This window comes from Pochonia chlamydosporia, chromosome 7 (assembly GCF_001653235.2).
Source record: "Pochonia chlamydosporia 170 chromosome 7, whole genome shotgun sequence".
NCBI classification, from domain to species: domain Eukaryota; kingdom Fungi; phylum Ascomycota; class Sordariomycetes; order Hypocreales; family Clavicipitaceae; genus Pochonia; species Pochonia chlamydosporia.
The window spans coordinates 2,043,389-2,066,958 of record NC_035796.1 but is presented as its reverse complement, the minus strand read 5'-3'; the positions used below and the strand labels follow the sequence as shown (position 1 = coordinate 2,066,958).

At 51.8% G+C, this 23,570-nt stretch overlaps 9 protein-coding genes across 9 annotated transcripts; 3 read left to right on the top strand and 6 right to left on the bottom strand.

The window, feature by feature from the left end:
- Positions 1–6: 6 nt before the first annotated feature.
- VFPPC_14622 (pyridine nucleotide-disulfide protein) lies at positions 7–1,334 on the bottom strand (the record flags this gene model as incomplete). The annotated part of the gene is made up of 5 exons (XM_018292390.1): positions 7–50; positions 97–374; positions 419–716; positions 760–1,092; positions 1,136–1,334. The coding sequence occupies 5 exons, from the start codon at positions 1,332–1,334 to the stop codon at positions 7–9; spliced, it is 1,152 nt and encodes a 383-aa protein (XP_018139470.1).
- Positions 1,335–1,638: 304 nt separating this feature from the next.
- Positions 1,639–3,426, bottom strand: VFPPC_09558 (siderochrome-iron transporter (Sit1); the record flags this gene model as incomplete). Its single annotated transcript, XM_018288077.1, has 1 exon — positions 1,639–3,426. The coding sequence occupies one exon, from the start codon at positions 3,424–3,426 to the stop codon at positions 1,639–1,641; it is 1,788 nt and encodes a 595-aa protein (XP_018139471.1).
- Positions 3,427–6,518: 3,092 nt separating this feature from the next.
- Positions 6,519–8,807, top strand: VFPPC_09559 (protein phosphatase 2C; the record flags this gene model as incomplete). The annotated part of the gene is made up of 7 exons (XM_022428662.1): positions 6,519–6,554; positions 6,919–7,228; positions 7,372–7,445; positions 7,549–7,633; positions 7,735–7,941; positions 8,017–8,277; positions 8,395–8,807. The coding sequence occupies 7 exons, from the start codon at positions 6,519–6,521 to the stop codon at positions 8,805–8,807; spliced, it is 1,386 nt and encodes a 461-aa protein (XP_022284151.1).
- Positions 8,808–9,675: 868 nt separating this feature from the next.
- VFPPC_14623 (pentatricopeptide repeat domain-containing protein) lies at positions 9,676–12,042 on the bottom strand (the record flags this gene model as incomplete). The annotated part of the gene is made up of 1 exon (XM_018292391.1): positions 9,676–12,042. The coding sequence occupies one exon, from the start codon at positions 12,040–12,042 to the stop codon at positions 9,676–9,678; it is 2,367 nt and encodes a 788-aa protein (XP_018139474.1).
- A 432-nt stretch (positions 12,043–12,474) lies between these two features.
- VFPPC_09560 (hypothetical protein) lies at positions 12,475–13,473 on the bottom strand (the record flags this gene model as incomplete). The annotated part of the gene is made up of 1 exon (XM_018288079.1): positions 12,475–13,473. One exon carries the CDS (start codon positions 13,471–13,473, stop codon positions 12,475–12,477), a length of 999 nt encoding a protein of 332 aa, XP_018139475.1.
- Positions 13,474–14,209: 736 nt separating this feature from the next.
- Positions 14,210–15,729, bottom strand: VFPPC_09561 (meiotically up-regulated 65 protein; the record flags this gene model as incomplete). The annotated part of the gene is made up of 3 exons (XM_018288080.1): positions 14,210–15,081; positions 15,151–15,324; positions 15,384–15,729. 3 exons carry the CDS (start codon positions 15,727–15,729, stop codon positions 14,210–14,212), a joined length of 1,392 nt encoding a protein of 463 aa, XP_018139476.1.
- A 2,090-nt stretch (positions 15,730–17,819) lies between these two features.
- On the top strand, positions 17,820–18,345 carry VFPPC_16554 (calcofluor white hypersensitive protein; the record flags this gene model as incomplete). Its single annotated transcript, XM_018294307.1, has 3 exons — positions 17,820–17,931; positions 17,986–18,101; positions 18,172–18,345. The coding sequence occupies 3 exons, from the start codon at positions 17,820–17,822 to the stop codon at positions 18,343–18,345; spliced, it is 402 nt and encodes a 133-aa protein (XP_018139477.1).
- Positions 18,346–18,587: 242 nt separating this feature from the next.
- On the bottom strand, positions 18,588–21,362 carry VFPPC_09563 (pre-mRNA splicing factor; the record flags this gene model as incomplete). Its single annotated transcript, XM_018288081.2, has 1 exon — positions 18,588–21,362. One exon carries the CDS (start codon positions 21,360–21,362, stop codon positions 18,588–18,590), a length of 2,775 nt encoding a protein of 924 aa, XP_018139478.2.
- Positions 21,363–21,724: 362 nt separating this feature from the next.
- Positions 21,725–22,934, top strand: VFPPC_09564 (dimethyladenosine transferase; the record flags this gene model as incomplete). Its single annotated transcript, XM_018288082.1, has 2 exons — positions 21,725–22,135; positions 22,197–22,934. The coding sequence occupies 2 exons, from the start codon at positions 21,725–21,727 to the stop codon at positions 22,932–22,934; spliced, it is 1,149 nt and encodes a 382-aa protein (XP_018139479.1).
- Between the last annotated feature and the right edge of the window lie 636 nt (positions 22,935–23,570).

Here is a 23,570-nt window from a genome sequence, read left to right as displayed (position 1 = left end):
CATGTCCTATACCCCATGCGGTGTCCCGAGATTCATATACTCCCAGCATTCTGTACCATCGTCAGCCACATTCTTCACCAGAAACGAAACACTCACTAGTCCATCCCAAATCATCGTCAAACATTTCCTTCAACGCCTCCTCCCCCACCACTATCCCATCATCCGGATTCCAATACAACCCCGTCTTACCTACCGCCAGCCCCATCCCCGGATACACCTCCCCCATGGCCATGTACTCTCCCCCCGTCACATCCCTATATATATTCACAGCTGCACAGTAACCCATCTGCATAGCCGACGAGCAGCGCTTTATCCCCTTCACGACAGTAACATCACCCACTGCAAACTGACGCTTCGAATCCCCAAAATTCAACCTACCCTCGTCAGCAGCTACTTACACAGTAACATCAGCACTTACAATTCCGTAACGCGCACATATCCCTCCTTGTCTAGCACTTGCCCCGGTAAAAATGACGTCGAGGGGACGGGCCGCGAAATCGCCTTGATCACATATCGCGAACCTGGTTCCTCAAGATCGAACCTCGTGTTTAGTATGACTTTCACGCCTGCTTCTCGTACGGCGTGCAACACCCGCTCTTTGAATTGGTCGGGCAGTGGTTCCGAAGAAAGAAGTTCAGAGCGAGAATGGATGAGCGTGACGTTGAGTAGGGGATACGTGTGCTTTACTTCTGTGGCTGTTTCTACGCCCACCGCTCCTGGGGAAATTAGCGTGATTACACGGAAATAGGATATACGTACCGCCACCGATGACCACTACATCTGTGTTGAGCCGTGAAATATGCGCAGCTACTTCATCCAGATAGTCTGATTTGCGTAATGCCTGTGGGACGACGGGCCACGCTCTCCGCAATCCGCTCGCCACAATGAGATAGTCGTACGGGAGGGTCTTTCTTGAAGACGACCCTGAAGCGAGGAGCGTGAGAGTTTGGCTGTGAATATCAATGCTACATGCTGAGCCGTGTATGAATTTGACGCTGGGGTGTTGAAGGGCGGTTATGTCGGATGTGTGTGTCCAGAAGGGGCTGGTGTATTTGGGATTCGTCAACGCCAACGGCGCGCCGATGGTGTGAACTACGGAATTAGAAAGTGTTTACAGATGAGGGAGGTGACGTACAGAAACCGTCTCTTTCGTCGAGGATCGTGAGTTCCAGGGGGATAGGAGTCGTTGGCTGGTGTGAAGGGGGAGATGGGGTGAAGCGTGCGGGACGCCCGGTACATAGGTCGAGGAGGTTGACGGCGGCGCTGAGACCTCCGTATGAGGCGCCGATTATGATTACCCTTAGGGGGTTGGAGGGTGTAGCTGGTGTTTCCATGGTTGTGGTGTAAGTGAGTTGGGGAGGGCGAGGGGGAGGGAGGAGGTGAGATATATGTTGGATGGGGGCGGATTGCGACGGAAATACGAAGTCTGGGTTTATATGGACTAGACGGATTGGGAAGGATGAGGGACTAATACTTGGACTTGGTGTTGGTGTGGATGGGCTTGTAGTTTGGGGTTAAGGATTAGGGAGTTGAGGTTGTTGGCTTGAATACGTATTTTAAATGGAAGGATATGATAACAGCAGGTATTTTGGTCTTTAGAGATTGTAGATATGGCTAGAGTTATGTGTAAGTTGGCAATTATTCCCTTTCCGTAGCAGGATCAGTCTTGACCTCATTATACTTGACATCCTTAACTTCAGCATTCGGAAGTGACTGCTCATCTCCCAGTTTCGGGTCCCTCAACGACAAGGCAAATAGAATTACCAACGCAGCGATACAAATACCCGTAATACACAAGATCCTCTGCGTATATCGATACGACACCACTATCCTGTCTCGCTCAGGAGAACCCCACGGGTAATCCTCAATAGCCGTAAACGGCGAATTGTACACCACCTCAGCCAATGTCGAGTTTCCAAATTCCGCCAGGTCATTCTGCAGCTGTCCCGGTAAAATTTGCGTCCAGATAGCACCGGATATGGCATTTCCAATGGCACCGCCGACGTTGAAGCACGCAAAGTACACTCCCGTTATCACGGCAAGATGCTCGTGGCGCGTAGCGGCCTGGATGCTCGCCAGGGCAGCGTACGTGAACATGCCGCACGATACACCGAGGAGAACTTGTGCGCCCACCATGCCAGAGTAGTTGGCTCCATCGCCGCCGCGGAACTGGATCAAAAGGCCAAATGCGACGAGGTGTAGACAGGTGCCGAAGACGATCATCCACTTTAGTCGACGGAGTTTGTAGACGACGAGGCCAAAGAAGAGACCTGTCAGACAGGATGTGAACGAATACAAGTTGGTGATGCGCGTGGCACTTAAAACCGACTGGTTGAAGGAAACAACCAACACGGTATATAGATAGTCGCCCTGGCAGGAGGCTGCGCAGTTCATGGCTGCAATAATGCCGAGTGCTCCCCAGACCATTCGATCCTTCAGCAGGTGCAGCGGCATCATGGGATGCTTTGCCCGCGCCTCCCAAAAGACGAAGGCCGGTATACACAAGATTCCAATAACCAATGGTGCAATGATGTGGCCCTGGTGCCAGCTTGTGGATGAACCTCCCGCGAGTGTAAGCGGAACCAAGATCAGGGATAGCACGGCAATCATGAGAATCATGCCAACCACATCCAATTGCCAGAACAGGGCCTTGGCCAGCTTGAAACCGCCGAGCATTTGAAATGGTGTCTTGTACTTGCCCAAGTCGCCTGATTGCTTTGCCCGCCTGTGAGCCCACCAGAGGGCAATAAACAGTGGAATGGTGGACGCAGGATAAATGATTGCCCACATGCCAATACCGAGTCTCCAGCCAATGCTGGCCAGGGCTGCCTGGGCAACATCACCGCTGACCCATGCATTTATGAGAAACGGGCTGACTGGAACATAGGAGAAAAATAGACGAGAGCGCAGAGACGTGACGTCGGACAGGATGACCTCGACAAGGAAGGATACGCAGGTAAAGCCAGTCTGGTACAACACCGCCCCGGCTGAGAATGCCTCCACGCCGTTGGACGTGGCATCGACAATGGTGCCAATAACGTAGAAGAAGATTGACAGCAGCAGCAGTTCGATGCGCCCAAAGACGTCGGCAATCTTGGCCGATGTAGGCTGCGCAGCGGCAGCAATGACGCTCCTCAAGACAGATATTGTAGCCAGCAGACTGTGTGTGCTGAAGCTATCCGTAGCCGTAGGCTGGTACGCATACCGAAGCGAAATATCTAGAGAGTAGACATATGCAACAACAAAAATGCCAACAAAAAGGATAACTCTGCCGGGCAAGTTGATGTGCTGTGCGACAGCCTCCATGCGCCTAACACCTGGACTGGTGCTCCCAAAAAGAGAAACAGATTCATCATGGTCATCTCCTTCGGCAGGGTTTTTCGATTGCCGGCGTAGCTCCGAGGACGGCGACGGTTCGGCGCCCATTGTCAAGACTTGGTGGGACGAGCCCAATGAATAAGATCGCTGGCATCAGACAATAGCATCATGGCTCGCGGATGTCGACTGCCTTAAATAATGTCGAGAAGTACTTTTGGGAAATGTCTTGGCAGTCAGCTCGAAAACGAGAAATACGAATCTAAAGAAACCTGAACAGGGACCCTGGCCGTTGAAATGGCTGCAGAAGTACAGTAGTGAACGGTGCGACGGATTCTGGGAATAGTTGTTAGTGGTGGGAACTGATTATCTTATCTGATGGGGGTGGTATTGGGGCGCCACGTGGAGAACCACCACGACGAAATTTGGCAGTATTGGCTGACAAGGCGAAGCTAACAAATTCTCACTTCATATGTTGGCTCTAGGATCCGCGGCCACGGATCTGGCACTTCATTGAAGACTTTGACTGTGCTTGGCCACCTTGGTCTAAGGCTACTTGTTGCCCGATCTTTAGCCTAATGGTAAACGGATTCTGGAGGTTCACCGCCACGAGGAAGGGTAAAACATCAATAAAGAGCAGATTATAGTATCACTATGATTTTAACCCAGCAGAGTGAGCCAGGTTCATAGTGTATGGAGACTCCTTGCCAGAATCCAAGGACTCTCGCTACCTTGACCACAATGGCCTTGCATCCATGTTGGCCAAAAGTGACGGATGACTCGACAGAGTTGACTCTGTTGAGGCTAACTGCTGACTACCGGGTGTTTTCCAGGTCAAAGTGGCCAGGCATATCCATGTTGATGCCAATGCCAACCACACTACGTGTGCTGCCGAAATTTAGCTCAATCATGGTGAAGAAGGTTGGCCCTCGGTGCAACCATGGTTGGTGATCTTTTGTCAACTACTCGCATGTTTGAAGACCAGCATCAATTAATATCAGTGCCGTGGCTGATCGTCCCATTGAGCGGAGCAATTGGAGTCGTCCCCTGACCACAAAAAGTTCCCCGATGGTACAAGTTGCCATGTACTTGCCAATTTGAGCAACTGGCATTCGCAGGGTCATCAAGAACTGCTAGCCACGGTTGCAGCACCAAGCCATGCATCGGTAGTGGTCGGCAGCGACCGAAGATGCGGGTGCGCACTGACGATGTCTGATAAGCTCCGTGTCATGTTTTGGGCATGGATATGTCGTGCTGGCCCTTGGCGCTGCTAAACTTGGCGAGCGTGACGAGGAAGGTCAAAACGCATTTGGCTGTGTTGTGCTACAGAAAGGCTTCCAGGTGATGACGTCTCGAACCCAAGTCTTGCAAGGCTCTTGCTGCCCAGATAGATGATTTTCTCCCAATAGCAACGGAGGTAATTGAACGGGGCTCCATTTTTTTTGGCCCTTTTCAACAGTGGCATCAATCAGCTCGGCTTCCCACAAAACGATCCAGAGAGCCTTCTTCCCCTCTCCCGAGATGGTGGTGTCCAAAGGGTCTCATGCCAGATGCCCCTCATTCGCTCCGCCTGATGTTTAGGGGCCAAGTCCAAAGCTGTGTCAATGAGTTCATTGCCGTCATGGTGGCGTTGTTGGGTATATTGTTGTGAATAGCGCCAGACCATTCCTTTGGCGTTGATGTGCAGTGCCTAGGTACTGTATGTATTGCAAGACCGGCAGAGGGGACATGGAGACTCTCCCAGAGTCCCAAGGATGCTGGCAGCACCGTCAGACTTGCCATGGCTGATCCTCCCAACAAGAACGAGAACGGCGAGAACACGCGACCATCAGCCACAGGAGAAAAATTTTCCTGCAGCACACCAAGCGCACCACACACACTTCCGTAAATGCAGGGAATCGTGCCCCTGGCTGTCACTGGGTCCAGCAGCAATGAGGAACATGAGTCTGGGCCTAAATCGGCAAGGCATCAGCAGCCTTGCGAGCTGACGCAAGGGCCAAATTTGCTGATTCGGCAGCTGGTCTCGGTCTTGCTAGCCTTGTGTCATGGAAGTTTGCGGTGTTCATGTTGAGTCTGGTTAGTTTGTGCGGAACAAGAAGCGTTTTGGGAAGGGCGATGCGAGTGACCAATGGTCAGTTCTATCGAGTTTGTTCAATGGTTGATGATAGTGACGGTTTCGTTCAGCTGGTTAATCCAGGAGGATATTTTTGGACACGGTAGTTTAGTCATTGTGTCTGATATCCGAATATGGATTGCACGCACAGCGTGATTCAATGCCAGGACGTGAGCGAACCGGAGAGTGATGGGCTGCTGGCCTGGTCAGTTGAGGCCAAAGGGTCTGTGGGTGAAACATTGTGATTGGTGAAAGGCTGCCGGAATCTTGAGGCTTAGGGCATATGGAGGACTACAGAGACGATTGAACAAGATGCGTGACTGGAGAGTCAGAAATGCAAAGCAAGGGATGCAGCTCATGGCAAGGCTGTGCTTCGTCAAACAACTATTTCACACACAATACTGGGTGCAATCTGTGTCAGGACAGAGCCGATGAGAGGCTGGAGATGCGGACTCCAAAGCATGAAAAGTGACTTCGCCGAGTGAGAACTGTCGAGGCAGGAGCGTGTGAGATTTGACGGCAAGAAGTACCCGGGCAGATCCAGTACCCCGCTTCCTTGTTCCTGCCACTTGCCCAGTGCTGGTCTCTGACAGAATGCAGTTAGGATGACGGGGCATCTGGAGGAGGACAACACAGAACACCAGACACCAGTTGACCAGACTTTTGATGGACACAGTTGAGTCTGGTTGACTTGAACCCCGCGAACTGGCGGCACTCACTGATTCACTCACTCAGTCGATCGCTCGCCCACTCCAGTCAAGGACCCCAAGGCGGCGCTCCAAGGCACCAGCCTACCACCAATTGACATCAAATCTGGGACCAGACCACCGCCAGGCCACCATCGACTACCACCAGACCACCACCACCACGTCAAATCAAATCCCCATTTTGAAATCCTGCTTTAAGAACCTTCCCAAACCCCCAACCTCTGTCTCTGCCCCTCGCCTCGCGTGCCCTCTATCTCGTCGCCGGAGAGCTGATTACCCTTTATCTGCTCCCCTTTGACGACGGGCCTTTTCCCCATCTTCTTCTTTTTCCAATTCCCGGGCACCTTTTGTAGTAGCTACTCTACTGCCCGCACTTTGCAGCCATGGGTCAAACCCTCTCGGAGCCTGTTGTCGAAAAGGTTCGTTCGTGCCCTGCCCGCCCTTTCTCGCTGCCTCCTGCGCCGTGCCTTTTTGCCCGACCGCGCGAATACCCTCTGCATCTCTCGCATTTTGGCATTTTCCTTGAACCTATCGTCGAAGCCTTATGCGATCCTTGCACCATCACGGCTTTTGCGGCCTTATCTGACCTCCCCTCATCTTGTTGTCATCTCATCTCCCTCGGGATATTCATCCCCCCACCAAATCCAATCCGGCAATAGAGGGGCTTTTTGCCTTCGCGTCATGGCCACGCGACGCATATGCCAGCTATCAAAAAAATAAAATCACACATCTACCCTGGAAAGCCATCTGTTGCTAACCTTCAACTTCCTGCCGACATTATAGACTTCCGACAAGGGCGAGGATGACAGACTCGTCTACGGCGTCTCCGCCATGCAGGGCTGGCGTATCAGCATGGAAGATTCTCACACCACCGTGCTTGACCTCGCCGCCGGCGCCAACCTCGATCCCAAGATTCACTCCTCCAAGCTATCCTTTTTCGGCGTTTTCGACGGTCACGGCGGGAGTACGGTAGCGTTATTTGCGGGCGAGAACATTCATAATATTATTCTTAAGCAGGATACCTTCAAAGCCGGTGATTATGCGCAGGGACTGAAGGATGGTTTCCTCGCCACTGACAGAGCCATCCTCAACGGTATGCAGCCAGATACGAACCCCCCCCCCCCCCCCCCCTTTTCCCCCTCTGTCACCGGCAGACCAGGAGAATCCTCAACACCAAGTCCTACACTACTTGCTGCTTCACTGCAGGCAGACGCTGACACTGCCTGCGACATTTAGACCCCAAATACGAGGACGAAGTTTCCGGCTGTACAGCATGTGTCAGTTTGATTGCTGGAAACAAGCTATACGTCGTACGTTGCAATTACTCTGTGGCAGTGGCCAGCCAAATTTGGCCAAATCACTCGCTCATCTCGACAAATACATGCATGATAGCTTACCAAACTAAACATATAGGCCAACGCCGGTGACTCACGGGGTGTACTGGGCATCAAAGGCCGGGCAAAGCCCATGTCACAGGATCATAAGCCTCAGCTTGAAAGTTTGTTTGCCCAATCTCGGTCTCCAAAACACATGTCGTACCACGACACTACTACCTCCATGCGCGCGTGTGGCATACTGACACGTTGCTCAACAAAATAGACGAGAAGAATCGAATTACCGCCGCTGGTGGTTTCGTTGATTTTGGACGTGTCAACGGCAACTTGGCCCTGTCACGCGCCATTGGTGACTTTGAATTCAAGAAGAGTGCTGAGCTCCCCCCGGAGCAGCAAATTGTCACCGCCTTCCCCGATGTTGAAGAACACGAACTTACCGACGAGGACGAATTTTTGGTCCTTGCTTGTGATGGTGAGTGCTCACGAGTGGGCAGAACATAAAAATGTGCACATTTCTCCGTACGTAGTCTTACCACTAGTGTTCTAGGTATCTGGGATTGTCAGTCTTCACAGGCCGTTGTCGAGTTCGTCAGACGTGGCATTGCCGCAAAGCAGGATCTGGAAAAGATCTGTGAGAACATGATGGACAACTGCCTGGCATCCAACTCGGAAACGGGCGGTGTCGGCTGCGACAACATGACCATGTCCATCATTGGTTTCCTCAACGGCAAAACCAAGGAGCAATGGTACGAGGAGATCGCCAAGCGAGTCGCAAACGGAGACGGCCCTTGCGCTCCCCCCGAATATGGTACGGGATAGCCCCCCATCTCGCGGTTATAAGGAACCGGTCCTCGTGTGGACTTTGCGTGCCTTGGTCCACAACAGAAACTTGAGCTGACAACTACTTTGTTTTACCCTTTATCAGCTGAGTTCCGTGGTCCTGGAGTCCACCACAACTACGAGGATAGTGACAGTGGTTATGAGATGGATGCAGAGAACAAGGGCAAAAGCCTCGGAGTTGGTGGGTTACGAGGCCGAATTATTTTTCTCGGCGATGGCACAGAGGTTCTCACCGATTCAGATGATACCGAAATGTTCGATAACGCCGACGAAGATAAAGACCTCGAGAGTCAAGTGTCCAAGAATAGCAATCCGACGTCAAGCGAGAAGCAAGATACGACGTCGTCCTCCGCTGACTCCGCAGCCACCGAATCGAAACAAGAAACAGAATCGCAGTCAAAGAGCAACGAGTCCACTTCAGCCGCTGCACCGGAGCAGTCGAAAGAGCAGAAAGAAACGAAAACCGAATCGACCTCCGACGATAGTAAGAAGGAATAGGAGGTCCTTTCGCATTCATCAATTGGGGTAGGCATAAGGAAATGGAAGTGGAGGAAGTGAAGGCACACACGGACACATACACAAACACACACACACACGCACACTCACAATGGTTTCGTTTGGGTCGGCTCGCGTTTTTGTTTTCTTGTTTTACTCAAACCAAGTCTTGATATTTTCTTAAAGTCTAGTTCTCATGCCCGCGTGTGTGTCATGGAAAGGAAAGGAAACGGAAGGGTAAGGAGGAATTGGCGGACGTGGGCGTGGGCGTGGGCGTGGGCAGCGGCGAAGGCGTGGGCGAAAGGGTGTGTATGTTGGTTTGCATTCCTCCGAATTGGCCAAACGGTTGAACGATTAGACACTTCTTCTTGGTGTTTATTTTTTTTTACTCCTTCTTCTTCTTGGCTCCCATCGCGAAAGTATTGTTCATTGTTATTGTGGCTCAGTGTACTACTGGTGGTCGGGGTGCATACAAGGGATTCCCACACAGAAGGCAAACAAGACAGCTGCAGACGAGACAGACACGACAGAACTACCGCTTCCCTTCTACCACTCTGCTTCAATCTTGCCTCTAGCCGTTGTAACAAGTCTTTTTGTGTGCGGCTCGTCGTGTTGCCTTGTGCTGTGCACGACCACTTCTGGCACCACAATCACCAGAACAAGTGTTGGCGAACTGGAAGAAGAAAAGAGAACAAAAAAATACACGGATTGGGGCTTCTATTATACAACTTTAAGATCTCTATATATCCCATACGCAGTAGTGCTAGCAACTAGTAGTACATGATAAGATGTCCCTACTTGTATGTCTCCCGCCCGTCTCTAATGGGTATCAAACATTTCGTATATCGTACATGTACATGGTGTTTACGTATTATGCCACTGATTCTTCATGCTCATCTTTATGGACCGTATTTTCCGGGTTTGTGTCCGGATCAGTATGTTTCTTGATCTGTGGAACCCAGTCACGAAGCATTGTGTCTGGATCAAATGCCGCGTCTAGATGCACCGTCATGGGGGGCCGTTGACCGGATGGATCTCGTAATTTCACGGCATAATCATGCGACAGGAGTTGCTGACGACTTTCTTCCGGGTGAGGAGACTGAGAGATTCGCTGTAACGGCTGATCCATTGTTCGCCATGTGATTTCCAGTGCTGCACCAAGCGATTTGACAGGTTTATACCCATCGCATGCTTGTAGAATTGCCCATTCTGCGCCAGCGACAACACTGTGCTCTTTGGATGCTTTGCAGGCCTTGAGGCGCCTGCCCATTACTTTGGAGAATATCCTGACGGGGAAGTTGGATAGCAGGCGGCGAAGCATGACGAGCTGCATGGACTTTCGGGGCGTTCTGCGTAGTTTGCGGTCGAGAGTGGCGTAGAAGAAGATGAGGCCGAGGGAGGAGGGGGCCTTTGAGTGTATGGCGAGGGCAGTGAGGAGGGTGTATGTGCGGTGGTTGGGTTCCCGTGCGTGGTTGGAGATGTGGGAGAGGGCCCATAGGGCGGTTGGCCAGTCTTTTCTGTCGATGCAGCATTCGAGGATGTGGTTGGCGGTGGTGACGACGCCCATCTTGCGGCCGTCGGAGGGTTGGTGCCGCAGGAGGGTCTTGAAGGATGAGAAGTCCGGGTGGGAGGGTTCGTGGAACCAGAAGAATTCTTTGAGGATGCTGTGCAGGGCGCCGGCGGTGAACCAGTCTTCCCCGTAGCGCATGGCCTGGTCTGCGAGAAAGACGTCGAGAGGCTTGCCGGCCTTGAAGGCGGCGTATGAGTCGTTGCTGGCCATGACTTCGGCGATGCCTCTTCGGGTAGCTGGGTCGTCGAAGAGGCCAATCTCGTACATGGCGGCAATGACTTGTCGTCTCTCGTCGTCTCGTTGGACGAGGGTCAGAAAGTGCAGCCACGTTCGGGCATTGGGGTAGAAGTATCGCGTCTCCATCTTTTGGAGGAACTTGTGGAAAAAGGCTACGTCTCGCTTGGCGACGTATCCGCCTAGAATGACGTTGAATATTTCAGTGTCCATGGGTAGGCCCCATTCCTCGGCGAGGGTGAAGAGTCGTTCTGCGGAGGCGCGGTGTCCTCCTTTCTGGGACATGAAGGCAATTGCCATTTTTAAGACGGACGGGGTGATGTATTCTCTTGCCGAGGGGTCTTCAAACGCATTGATAATGAGTTTGATTCTAATACCATCCGTGTCGATGAGCTTGCCGTTTTCACGAGGCTGCTTGTAGTACTTCATGGCAAGGTGTGGCCGCAGTCGACCGCAAACAAGCGCCATGATGTACGCCTCGAATGACTCCTTAGTCCACCATGTTGGCTTTGGCGTCTGCTCGTATGGACGGTCGACCCAAAATGTATCCATCTCCTTGTGCATCCAAACGTTGTCTTTGGTTCCTGGCGGGATCGACAAGCCTCCGTCCTGGGCGTTCTCAATCGCAGGCCACAGCCGCTTGGCGTTGTAGTCAAACGTAGCCACGTCTCCGAGCTTGAATATTTCCACATCTGGACACGCCCTAATCAGCTCGTCTGCTGCTTTCGCCAACACCGCGTTTTCGCCTCTCAACACAATGGCCGAGGGATTCTGGTGGTCCGCTGATACCCGAAGCTTGGTGGCTAGACCGGTCGTGGCATCCACGAACTCAATCCGCTTGTTCCCAACGGACATGTCCCAGGACGAAGGCAGGACTACCCTCACAGCCGCCATGTTGGGCGTCTCGCTTCGCTTCGGTGTCATTTGTTTGAGAAGACTGAACGTTTCGCTCCATTCGGGTACCCTGCCGCCAAAGTGTTTCCAAATCATGTCGAATCCTACCTGGACTCGAGCGATCTTCTGTGAGAGTTGCTTGCTCGCTTTCATCGCTGAAGGAAGCGGATAGTCGCGAGCTGTCGGGACGTATGGCGAATTCCGTTTCTTCTCCACGGCGGCCTGGATAACTGGCGACTGGTCTCGAAAGGCGCCTCTCAGGAACGCATTTCGTGCATGATTCGACTCCATCACCTCACCCCGAACCTGAACTGGTCGTTCGACTGCAGCTGCTGAAGACACATCCTTGGATACAAGAGCTGGAATGTCCCTGTTGTTCTCCGTCTCTTTCTCAGGCTGGTAAAGTCGACGGCCGGTTGAAAAGGAGGACGCCAGCAAAAGTCGGCTGGGGCGCAGTTCGCATATCCGCGTTGGAAATACTCCCGGCGAAGCGATGCGCTGGGACCCAGTCCGCCATATTGACTTGATCCCCAGGGACATTGGTCATGAGGTGTGCAGCATCGTGGTAATGTGATGGGGAGCCAAAAGAGAGGTTTCTCGAAATTTGGAGACGAGCTGCCAAACGGTTCGCACAGGTCCACCTCATCACGTGCCGACATTGGCAGTGCAGCAAGGACGGCAGGAAATGGGAACGAAATGTGTACTTCTCTGTGTAGCATGTCATAAATGAATAGACAAATGTTCTCTTTAACTCATCTTGCTCTCATTCGGCGATTCTTAAACTCCGTGGTATTGTAGTGCGTGGATGTGAGTGTTTATGCGTCTCACGACTTACACAAAGCCACCCAATTTGGCAACAAGGCACCTCCTCATACCAAATTTATGATCAAAAAAATAACAAGAGTATCAAGTATATAATATAAAGTCCCATCCATGTATTAATTCAATGTCTAAATTACTGCACCTCACAACCTAACTAATCATCCCCAACGTCGCAACCGCCAACCCCAATCTCGCCAACCCAACCGCATCACCAACACCAAACTGCCTCGACATCCTCCCCCCTTCAACCTGACCCGGAACCCGCATATCACAAAACATACTCCCCCAACTAACAGCAGGACTCCCCGGCCGTCCTATAAACAAACTATCCCTCATCAACCAAGTAACAACAACCTCCCTCGGCGCAGGTATCCCCCCCAAATTCGCAAACGGCAACAACTCGCAAAACGTCCGAAACGCCGCATCAACAACAACCGTCCCCGTCCCCTCGCAACACAACGCATAAATCGCACACGCCATGTCCATCCTAAACGTCAAAACACCAACCATACTAATCAACCTGTACCCATCTCCCTCCCGTACCCGGTAGGACGTACAGTTGCGACAGTACGCCACGGGGCCATACGTCTCCAATTGTAGACACCTGCACGCGTAGTCAAAGTCCGGACGACACAGTGGAATCAGCGTCTTGGACTGCTTCCCCCCGAGTTTGAGCTTGTCGAAGTAGAATTGCGCGAGGCCGGAGTCCTGTTCGTTGCGTTTGACGCGGATACTATCGTGGAGGGCGTTGAAGACCACCAGTGCTGAGGGGAGGAGCTGCTCGTTTGGCGAGGGCTTGATGTTGGGGAATTGTTTGGGTAGGTTGGTGACTATATCGTCCCATGTTTTAATTGTAGCTAAGAATTGGCGGGCCTCTGTTTTTGTGATTTGTTTCTTGTCGATTTTGATGAGACTTGTGAACTGGCCATTGCTTGGGATCCAGTATTCCTGAATGGACTTGCTGTAGAGGATTTGTATGCCGAGGGGTGTGTTGAAGACGATGGGGTCTTTGAGGTTATGTTTTACACTGGGTGTTTGTTGTGGCTCTATTAAAGTTGGTTCTTCTGTTGGTTTGTTGGAAGTCTCTGCGGTGCTGTCAGGCTGAGCATTTGATGCGGATGAAGTCGCATCCATCGCATTGTCAGTCATTGCCTCACTGGTGTTGTTATTCGAGGCGCATCATCTCAGCCGATAAATGTAGGAAAATACTCTGGGAATTCCTGGAGGAGATGCAATTCTCAAGTATCCGTCGCACTGCTTCCCCTTGCGAGTGTTTAAGATTCTTTCTCGAAAAGAGCTTAAATGGCAACCTGATCTCAGTTTGTCGGCAAATACAACTTGTTAGCGTGGTGGCTTGCCAAGCAACAACTTGAGCTGGGACGCAATATATTATGGTAGGATTTACTGGTTACACCATTCAGCCGCACAACAGGATGGAACTTATTGACTAAGCTCAGTACTCGCCGGCAACATCTAATACAGCATGCTGCTTCCAACCATGCAAACATCTTTAGCAATAACAATTTTCGCTCATGCCTCTTGAAGCCAAAAATGCATTGTATTTTCGTACACTCTGAGTAACCGCGATATCCCAAATACCTCGTTTCCCATGATGCGATTCGCCGTATGCTATGCTCAATTCCAGAGAGTAATAATCGCCGCTCCAGAGTCCAGACAGGCCAGAGAGAGAGACGCCTGCTTCGTCCCAGCCATGCAACCAGTCGCCAGAATGCGAATGCCAATGCCAATGCCCTTTTCCCAAGTCCCATATAAAACAATAACAAAAAGAAAATACTAGCCATGAGGGTATTAATTATACAAAATAGTCCATCCCGACCAAGGAGGACAAAAGAGTCAAGTATCAGCACTCAGTCCATGAGCTCCTTCATTTGGATCCTGGTCCTGGCAACTTGCCCATATTCGGTGCAGCCGGTGCGCTTCGGTCCAGACCAGCGTGTGCCTCATACCAACCCTGATCATCGTCGAGCGACAGCCTCAGCTCGCCTCTCTCAGCCATCTTTTTCACATCACTCCAGTAAGCCAGCTTGCTAACCTCCTCATCTGCATGTTTGACGGCCGCCTCCAACGCTTCCTTCCGTTCCAAGAGTTCTTTATTGTCCTTGTGGTCGCTTTCTTCCAGTTTGCGTATTGTGTCGTCGTATTTGCGCATTAAGTAAGCCAGAAGCTGCCGCCTTGATGCTTGAAAAACGAAAATAGCCATTATTTCATGCATCTCGTCTTGAAGCTGGCTGAGGTCCACTGCGTGTTCAAGATAGTTTTCGACCGCCTCCCTCTTCTCTCGATCGATTCGCGACGAACGTAGCACCGACAATAAGGTTTCTACGTCCTCAATCTCCAACGGTTCTTCCACCTCCTTGATAGATGTGTGTGTCATGCTTGACTTGCTGGGAACTCGGCTGCTTGCCAAGCTTCCCGTAGACCGCCGCTTGCTGCTTCGATAAGACGCGGGGCGAACGGTAAAGTAGTCGGAGTTGAGTAGGTTGCCTGAGCAGTCCATGTCCTCGGGTCTTCTCTTTGCCCTTTTTCGAATCCAGACACGCCTTCTTACAAATGAGTTCCACCATTTGGCCTCATGCCAGGAGAACTTTTTCGAAAATGCGAAAGAGTATTCCCAACCTCCCTCGTCTACGCCTTCTTCATAGTTTATGCGCCACTCAGACCAAACCCACTCCCATGATGGATCTGGAACTACCGCTGTATAAATGTTTGTGGGTGAGGGTTTATGATATGCGTTGGCTATTCTCTCGTCAGTGCTTGGGGTTCAAAAATTGGTGCTGCAGAGAAACGAAAGCGAAGAAAACGTACTCCATGCTGGTGGATCCAGGCTGCCAAGGGCATTAGATGAAAACAATGCTATGCCACACATAAAGCCCCCTCGCTCATTCTCGTACATGATGTCAATAGCAGTTTCCCGAGCTTCGCGTGGCCGTTTGGGCACGATTCTATGCGTAGGATCGTGAAATACATCAGGCGTCGCAGCTGGGTAGGCGTCAGCGTCAACCGGCAGAAACTTGGTATACTCGGTAATATATACGTACCTTGAACTTCAATCGACGGTTGCATGGACGGGTGAGGTAGAGACTCTTCCGGTTGGAGTTGGCTCCCTTCGTCTTGTGAAACGTCTGGCACTACACCATTTTGTTGGCCCTGAGTGCCATGTTGGTTCGTCCCGCTACCTTCAGCCTGAGTTCCGTCTTCCAATTCGCTGTCGCCAACCGAAGATACCAATCGTGATGTTGTTGAGCCCCTACGAGTATCAACAGCCGATGTCAGCACGGTATGCGAATCGTCATCCGCCTCATCGTGGTTGACGAGACCAATCTCATGATCATAGTCGCTCGGTTTCAAGCTCGCGACGCGGCGAGAGCTCCGAACTTTCACCATTTCGCAGCTGAGCCCGTAAGCATGGCGAAGCTAAAGAATACGCTGGATAAGCGTTGAGAAAACTGTTTTTCGTTTTACGTTTGTCGATGACGAGCGGATGAGCTTGGTTTTTGGTGTTCGGATCAGCGCAGGTCCCAGTTGTGGCGTCGCCCACTATGGCACAGGTGTTGGCTGTGCAAAAAAGGCTGAACAGCTGCCGTTCCCGTCTTCAGTCCTCGGATTGTGTCGGTGGAGTGGTTCAAGCAGCAGCCAGTGGCAAGGGCTGGTGATCAATGTGTCGTAGGCGGCCAGCAAAACCCGACCCGCTGGAAAAGAAGAAAAGAATGAAGAATAATCCGCCAAAGATGCAGTCGAAAGGGCTAGAGGTGATGGACTGTTGATGAAAGAGCACTAAAAGGAAAGAAATAAAGATCTTCAAGCGTCAAAAGAACAAAAATGCAAGTGGAGGAGTCTAAGAAGGTTTGATGGCGGAAAAGCTGTTTTTGACGACTGCAACGGAGCCGCCGTGCCTGCAATCGGGTCGCCAAGACGTGGGCCAAAACCAAGGATCTGGCCGAGACGCAAGACCCAACACCGGTTTTGTGGTTTAACAACGCGCTGAGCCACAATGTCTTTGCCTAGCTCGAGGATCGTCGCAATGAAAAAGAGCACCGCGCGCAAACAAAGAGCTCTAAGTGGAATCTGAATCTGACTGTGGAGATGGAGATGTGAGTTGTTTGTTGACTCCTTTGACTGCAGGCAGAGAAGGGGAAGGATGTAATAAACGGAAGGAGCGTTTGATGCCGCAATACCGCAGATGCAGGATTGGCAAAACACCACCAGAGACATGCACGTGAGTGTCACGATGTATGGAAGGCGTTCATTTGCTGATGGGAGTTCTTGCAGCGAGATAGATACTTGATTGAGCCCTTTGTGCAGCCAGCCACGGGCGGTTTACGTCGTTGATTCATCATGGACTTTTTGACTGGAGTGCAAAACCTGACTTTGGAGCTTGGGGCAGCCACAATTTAGGCTTGCTAGTAGCCAGCCAGCAGTCATGCTTCATGTTGAATCACACGGCAGACACTTGAGGTGCTATTTAGAGCATTTGAATTGTTCCAGGCTGCTGAGGGACCAGTTTGGCGTAAACCGATGGCAAGAATTGTATTGTGACGCATCACCCTTCATGATGTAATGAGCTGGGACAGAACTAACATTGAAACCGGATGTCGTCGTTGCTGGTGTTGAGCGCCACGAGCCCTGGCCTGCAATTTGTGCCGTTCAGCGGTAGTTAGAACCATTCCAGCGGGGCCAGTGGGTCACGTACAGGCTGGGCAGCTGCCTTTACAGCCAAGAGGCTGCACTTGAGCATTAAGCTCTCCAACGAAAGTGCATCAATGCAACAAAATCACATACGTTTCGAAAGTAGTCAATATTTATACAGCACATCACACTATATATATGAGCAAGAATACGCAAATGTACCATATAAACAACATTGCTACCACTTACATCTTTCAACGTCCAAATCATCCCTGTCACCCATGTCTACCCCAGCTGTGCTGAAATCCCCACCTTCACAAGCCCAGATTCGACGTTCGCCTACGTCATATATCGCCCACCAGCCAATCATCACCTCCAAATCCAACAGCTGCACTCTCCCAGCATCCTCATCAGCTACCAAGAATCTCGAATCCAAGCTATTCCACAGCAATAACATCAGTTCCCCCGATTCCGCCATGAAATCCCCTCCGTTGCAGACACAATCCCTCCAAGTCCAGCACCGTTAGCATACGAATCCCCAAACCATAACCACCCAGAATCTAGCTCCAGCCGCGTCCAACCGCCAAGTAACATCCAAGTGACTTCCTCCAACATTCCATCCCTCCCTCATCGCCCTCCCAACGCCATAGCTCCCTTCCCCTTCCCAAGTCCATCCCAAGTACCAGTCGCTCTCCCCATCCAACGAAACAAGCTCCCCTCTTCTCCTCTCCAGCCACCCACCACTCCAAACCTCTTCCTTATTTTACCCGTTCCCTCTACATCGTGAGAAGCTTCCAATCCCGAACCTTCCATCGCACAACACATCGCTTCACCCGTCCACGAACGCAATGTCCAAGTCACGTATGCCTCTTGTCCTCGGCCTCGGTGCCGCAGGCGGAATCGGGTACTACCTCTACAACGCAGGTGGCTCCCCCAAAGCCGCAGAGAATAAATTCGAAAGTGCGTTTCCCATCTTACCTCTGCGCATGTCCGTCAATGACTGACACTTTGCAGGCGATGTCCACAGCGCGGCCGCCAAGGTCAAGGACCGTCTGCCTGGTAGCAAGCCCGAAGCTGAGAAGAAGCTGGAGGGCTATGGAGCCGAGGCCGGTGCCAAGATTGATAAAGCTGTATGTACCTCGTCCAGTTGGATAATGCTTCGCTGTTTTGTAAAATGAAGCGTGAGCTAACGTGTCGCAGTTTGCCGATGCCGACAGAAAGGCTGGCAACATCAAGAGCCAGACTGAATCGTACGTCAAGGACGCCAAGGCTGAGGCTATCAAGGCTGTCGACAAGTTTGACAAGAAGGTTGAGGATGGTGCTGCCAAGGCCAAGAGTGGTATCTCGGGGTGGTTTGGTGGTGGTAGCAAGTGAGCGGTCGTAAGAGCTGGGAGCATTGCATTGGCTGGGTTGTGTGAGGGGGTGTTGCTTGTAATATTCATGATGAGTCCGTCGAAAGTGGAAATGAAGTAATTATTCTTATCAAGTTGCTCGTACTGCCAACCCGTCATGTTGAAATGGCATTTCTCATTACTGACCTCAATCTAACCACATGCTTCTAACCCATGGTATATCTCCATATATAACAATACTAATAGTACACACCCTCAATTAACTCAAGACTCCAACTCCTCAGCAACCAACTTCAACAATTCATCCACCCCCTTCCTCGCATTCCCCGGCTCCTTGGCAACCCTCTCCCAAACCTCGCCATGTCTAGGCTCGCTCAAAACACACTTACTCACCACCTCAGCCCTCTTCTCCTCCGTCCCATGCTGACACAAGAACCGGTAATACCACGCCCAGCTATCTCCGCAATCACTATCCAAAACAAGCGCCTTCTCGAACCAATTCTGCGCCTTGTCCAGCTTGCGATCCGCCCAAAAGATTCTCGCCACCCCCACAAACAGCAACGGGTCATTGTCCACCTTCTTGATGGCCTCCAGACTCCGGGGCTTGCGTTGCGTCCGCGGCTCAAGGTGCCAAATCTGCTCGACCCAGAGGAGGCCGCTCTTGGGTATTTCCTGCTGCGCTTTCGCCATAATGGATTTCGCCTGCGTTACATTTCCTGCGCGGCGTTCCAGACGTACGGATTCGCACCAGAGCTGTGCGGATTTGGGAACCGCAAGACGAGCCCTGTCTAGTACGGAGCGGGCCTTGATGGTCATGCCGGAATTTTCTTCGAGCCGTGCGTACAGTAGCCATAGGGGTACGGATTTAGGAACAGCCTTCACGCCTGCCGCGTATGCTTCGCGTGCCTGGCTAGTCTTGCCGAGATCCTGGTAGATCTGGCCCTTTAGCATCCACAGTTTAGGGGCGGCAGGGAAGAGCTGCAGTGCCTGGAGGACGAGATCAAGTGCTGATTCGACTTGGCCGTGCACACGTTCGAAGACGACGCTCTTCATCCAGACGCGATCGGTGGGGGCTTGCTCGCGCGCAATTTCCAGCAGTTTCCGGGCCTGTTCGGCATTGTCGTTTTCGGATTCGAGCTTCACGGCTGCGAGCCAGATGTCTTCGTTGTTGGGGTTCTTGTTGAATGCTCGCTTCAGGACCAGACGGGCATTGTCCACTTCACCTGCTTGCCACTTCTCCTTGGCGAGCATCATCCACAGGTCTTCGCTGGTCGGGCACGCGTCTACAGCTTGCTCGAGGACTTCCCAGAGGGATTCCTTGGTGCCGTGATTTCGTTCCAAATCGGCAGCGGCCATGCGCAACGTTCTGCTATTGTAGAAGACACGAATGGCGTATGCGTAAATGGCTCTGGCGGTGTCGTATTTGCCCCTATTGATACTGGACCTCGCGTCCTCCATCCATGTATCCTTGCGGTCATCATCTTCGTCCAGACCCCAACCAAGTGTGGCGTGGATAATGTTCTGACAGGTAAGTATGGCACCTTGTTCTTCGCATTTTTCCGCCTCGGCGATCCATTCTTCGCGCTTGGGCATGGCGGATTCCTTGGCCAAGACTCGCACTGCAGTGGTCATGACGTTGCCCTTGCTGGCTTGTCCAAGCTGTTCCATCAAGCGGGCGGCTGCAATCCAAATTTCGAAGGACGTAGGGACCGCCTTTCGAGCTCTGTTGAGGACCTTTTGCGCATTTTCAGGCGTCTCCAGGCGAGCCAGAGCGAGCCACAGGTCGACCGATAATGGAATCAGCTCTGTTGCCTTGGCCAGCATCAGCTTGGCATCGTCTTGGTTCTCCTCAAGGTTGACAGCTTCTTTCCACAATGCTTCTGATTCTGGAATGTGGTCCAACGCTTGACGGATAACCCTTTTCTTGTTGCTGGGTATGTTTTCAAGTCTCATCGCCTCCACCCATAGTCTCACAGATCGGTTATTCGCCTCAATAGCTCTCCTTGCAATAATCTTGGCATTTTGTGAATCGTGGTTTAGACGAATATTCTCCAACCAGGCGTCCTCGCTCTTGGGACATCTGACACAACCCTGGTCAATCGTCTTTCTTGCTGCTACAATCTTGCCCGCCAACTCTTCCAATCGAGCCGCCGCAATCCAGCCAAGCGCATTATTTGGATTTGTCTTGACCACGGATTGCAAAAGCTCTCGTACTCGGTTGATGTCTCCAACTTGGGCCTGTGCCTCATTCATCTGCATCTTGTTCAAGCTCGTTATGTAGCCCTGCGGATCGATACTCGTCGAACTACCATTCGAAGCATCAGCACTCTTGGACGCTTGTTCCAATCTCGACTTGAGCACTCTGTCACGGGCAGCACCAATCTGCGCAAAGTTGGTCATGGTCCCGTCCGCCTTGTCTGGAGCACTTGACGCGACGCCGTCATCGGTGACCGTTGTGCTCATCTCGGTCGAGTCTCGTGCGGCTGCGAGCACACTATCCGGGACAGCATAGAATCTCTGTCGCAATGCCTGCTTGCTTCGTCGGTTCTTGCCCGTCAAGTCACCCACCTCGGGTAAGTTTGCCCACTCATCGTCCGTGACCGTCTCCAATGCACGCTTCAAATCAGAGAATTGCTGTTGAATTTTGGGGTTCTTGCGCTCGTATTCCTCCTGGTCGGCTTGTTCTCGAGCCTCACGCTGCTTTTTCCGTCGGTCCATGCGCTCGTCTACCCATTCCCAGATGCGATCTGCTTCCTCGTCGTCCTTGTCGTAGATGCCGCCAGAAAAGAGACCAACTTCATTGTCGGGATCCTGAAATCGCTCATCGTCGTCGTCATCGTCTTCCTTCTTTTTGCCATCCGGCGCGAGACCAAGTTGCGCAGCACGTTTCGCCAGAGCCTCCTTTATTTGATCTTCGCTGGGACCGTCACGGGCAGGACCTAAATCAGATCTAGTAGTAAAGCCCGTGGCACCACGTCCCAGACCAGCGACGTAGTTCTCTGGCGCCTTTTGATTAAGGAAATCGAGTTTCGACGCCATAGTGTTGTCAAGCGCGTGCTGCGCGGGCAAAAAGAAAATCGAGCACTGTAGAAAGGGAAGATTGGTTTGGCGAACCTTGCTGCAAGCTTGGGAGAGTTCTAGTTGCCTGTTGTTGTCAGCACGTGCCAGAAGACGGCACTGTGTGAGAATCTTAGGCTGGTTTCTGGGGGCAGCCACACAAATCCACACCCAGCATCCGCACTTTCACACGCATCGGCATCTTTATCGATAGCCGTCGACTCCAGAAAAAAGTTTCCTTGCAACACCAAATGGGCCAGCGCCCCTCCCTCACCGCGATATCCCAGATATCCCACCATCAGCCGCTCTCGCTGTTACAATCTCAACACCAGCGCCCCTTCGCCATGGGCAAAGTCAAGCAATCCAAGCGCAATGGCGCTCCCTCCAGTCCTTACGAACGACCATCGGGCGGCTCAGGCAATTCCAACAAGAACAATGTCTTCAAATTCAATACCAACTTCGGCCAGCACATTCTCAAAAACCCCGGCGTGTCCGACGCAATTGTCGAAAAGGCCTACCTGAAGCCCACAGATACCGTACTAGAAATCGGTCCCGGAACGGGTAATCTGACAGTACGCATCTTGGAGCGCGCCAAGAAATGCATCTGCGTAGAGTTGGATCCTCGCATGGCGGCAGAAGTGACGAAGCGTGTGCAGGGAACACCCGAGCAGAGGAAGCTGGAGGTTATTCTAGGCGATGTAATCAAGACCGAACTACCCCAGTTTGATGTCTGCATTTCAAATACGCCGTACCAAGTACGTTTACCATTCTCCTCAAAGCCTTCGTACCTTAACAACAAACTAACACTCATACCAGATTTCAAGTCCCCTCGTCTTCAAACTCCTCGCCATGCCCAACCCTCCCCGCACATCCGTACTCATGTTCCAGCGCGAATTCGCCCTCCGCCTAACCGCCCGCCCCGGCGACCCCCTCTACTCCCGCATATCCGTCAACGCCCAATTCTGGGCCAAGATCACACACATCATGAAGGTCGGCAAGAACAACTTCCGGCCCCCACCACAGGTCGAATCCTCAGTAGTACGAATCGAGCCCAAAGTAGGCAAGGACAGACCAAACGTAAGCTGGGATGAATGGGACGGCCTACTCCGCGTGTGCTTTGTGAGGAAAAACAAGACCCTAAGGGCAAGTTGGCTAGGCACAAGGGAGGTATTGACAATGGTTGAAAAGAATTACCGCACGTGGTGTGCCATGAATGGCGTGGCAGTGGATGAGTCGCTCGTGGAGGGCGGTGATGCAGAGGAGGACCTGGATATGGAGGGTGGTGATGCTGGTGCCGGTGAAGAGGACGGCATGGACGTGGACGATGACGACGCCCCGGATTTCTTCAATGAGGCGAACAGCTTGGCTACCAATGTGCCCAAGACGAAGAGTAAGCGCAAGAAGACAAAGGTTGCGGAGCTGGTGCGGGAGAAGATTCGCAAGGTGTTGGAGGATGTGACCGAGTTAGCGGATAAGCGTGCTGGCAAGTGTGATGAGACTGACTTTCTGCGCCTGCTCTTTGCATTCAACGAGGAGGGAATTCATTTTTCATGAGCCTCTTGATATTTTGCTTCTCTCCATAGTGGGAGCGATACGATGCATATGATGGAAATTGAGTGTTAGAGCTGCACCTGCAGAAAGATGACATGACTGGCGTTACTGGTTGGGGTAAATGAAAAAGAAATCCTACATTTCTATAGAGCACCAGGGGGTTTAATCATTCACGTCAACTGTCTATATTACGTTAAACTCAGTCGTGGGTGGCCGCATGAGCTTACAGAGCGTGCATCAACACCATGGTAATAGTCCGTGACTCCTTGATTCTTTATCTGCAATCTTTTTCTGTTGTGATAGAATCCCCAGCAACTTTCTTCATCCGTTTCACCGAATACATGGCCTCGCCCTTGCCCAGATGTTCGGCCAATCCGCATCTCCCTTTTCTCTGAGTCTGTTGGCTCATAAACCCGTTATAATTACAAATATAGTAGTTGCCACTTTTCGTCTTCTATAGAAGCAAAAGACTCAAAGCAAAAACAATAAGCCCCTTACAACCTACCCACCCCCAAAATAAAAGATGGTATTTCCGCTTCTTGTCGCTTGTATGTTCCAGCTTCCCGTGGTATCACTGGGGCCTGTTGATGTCAGACCGATGCATTGGGTGTAAGGCCCGTTGTGCTCCTTCACTCTAGG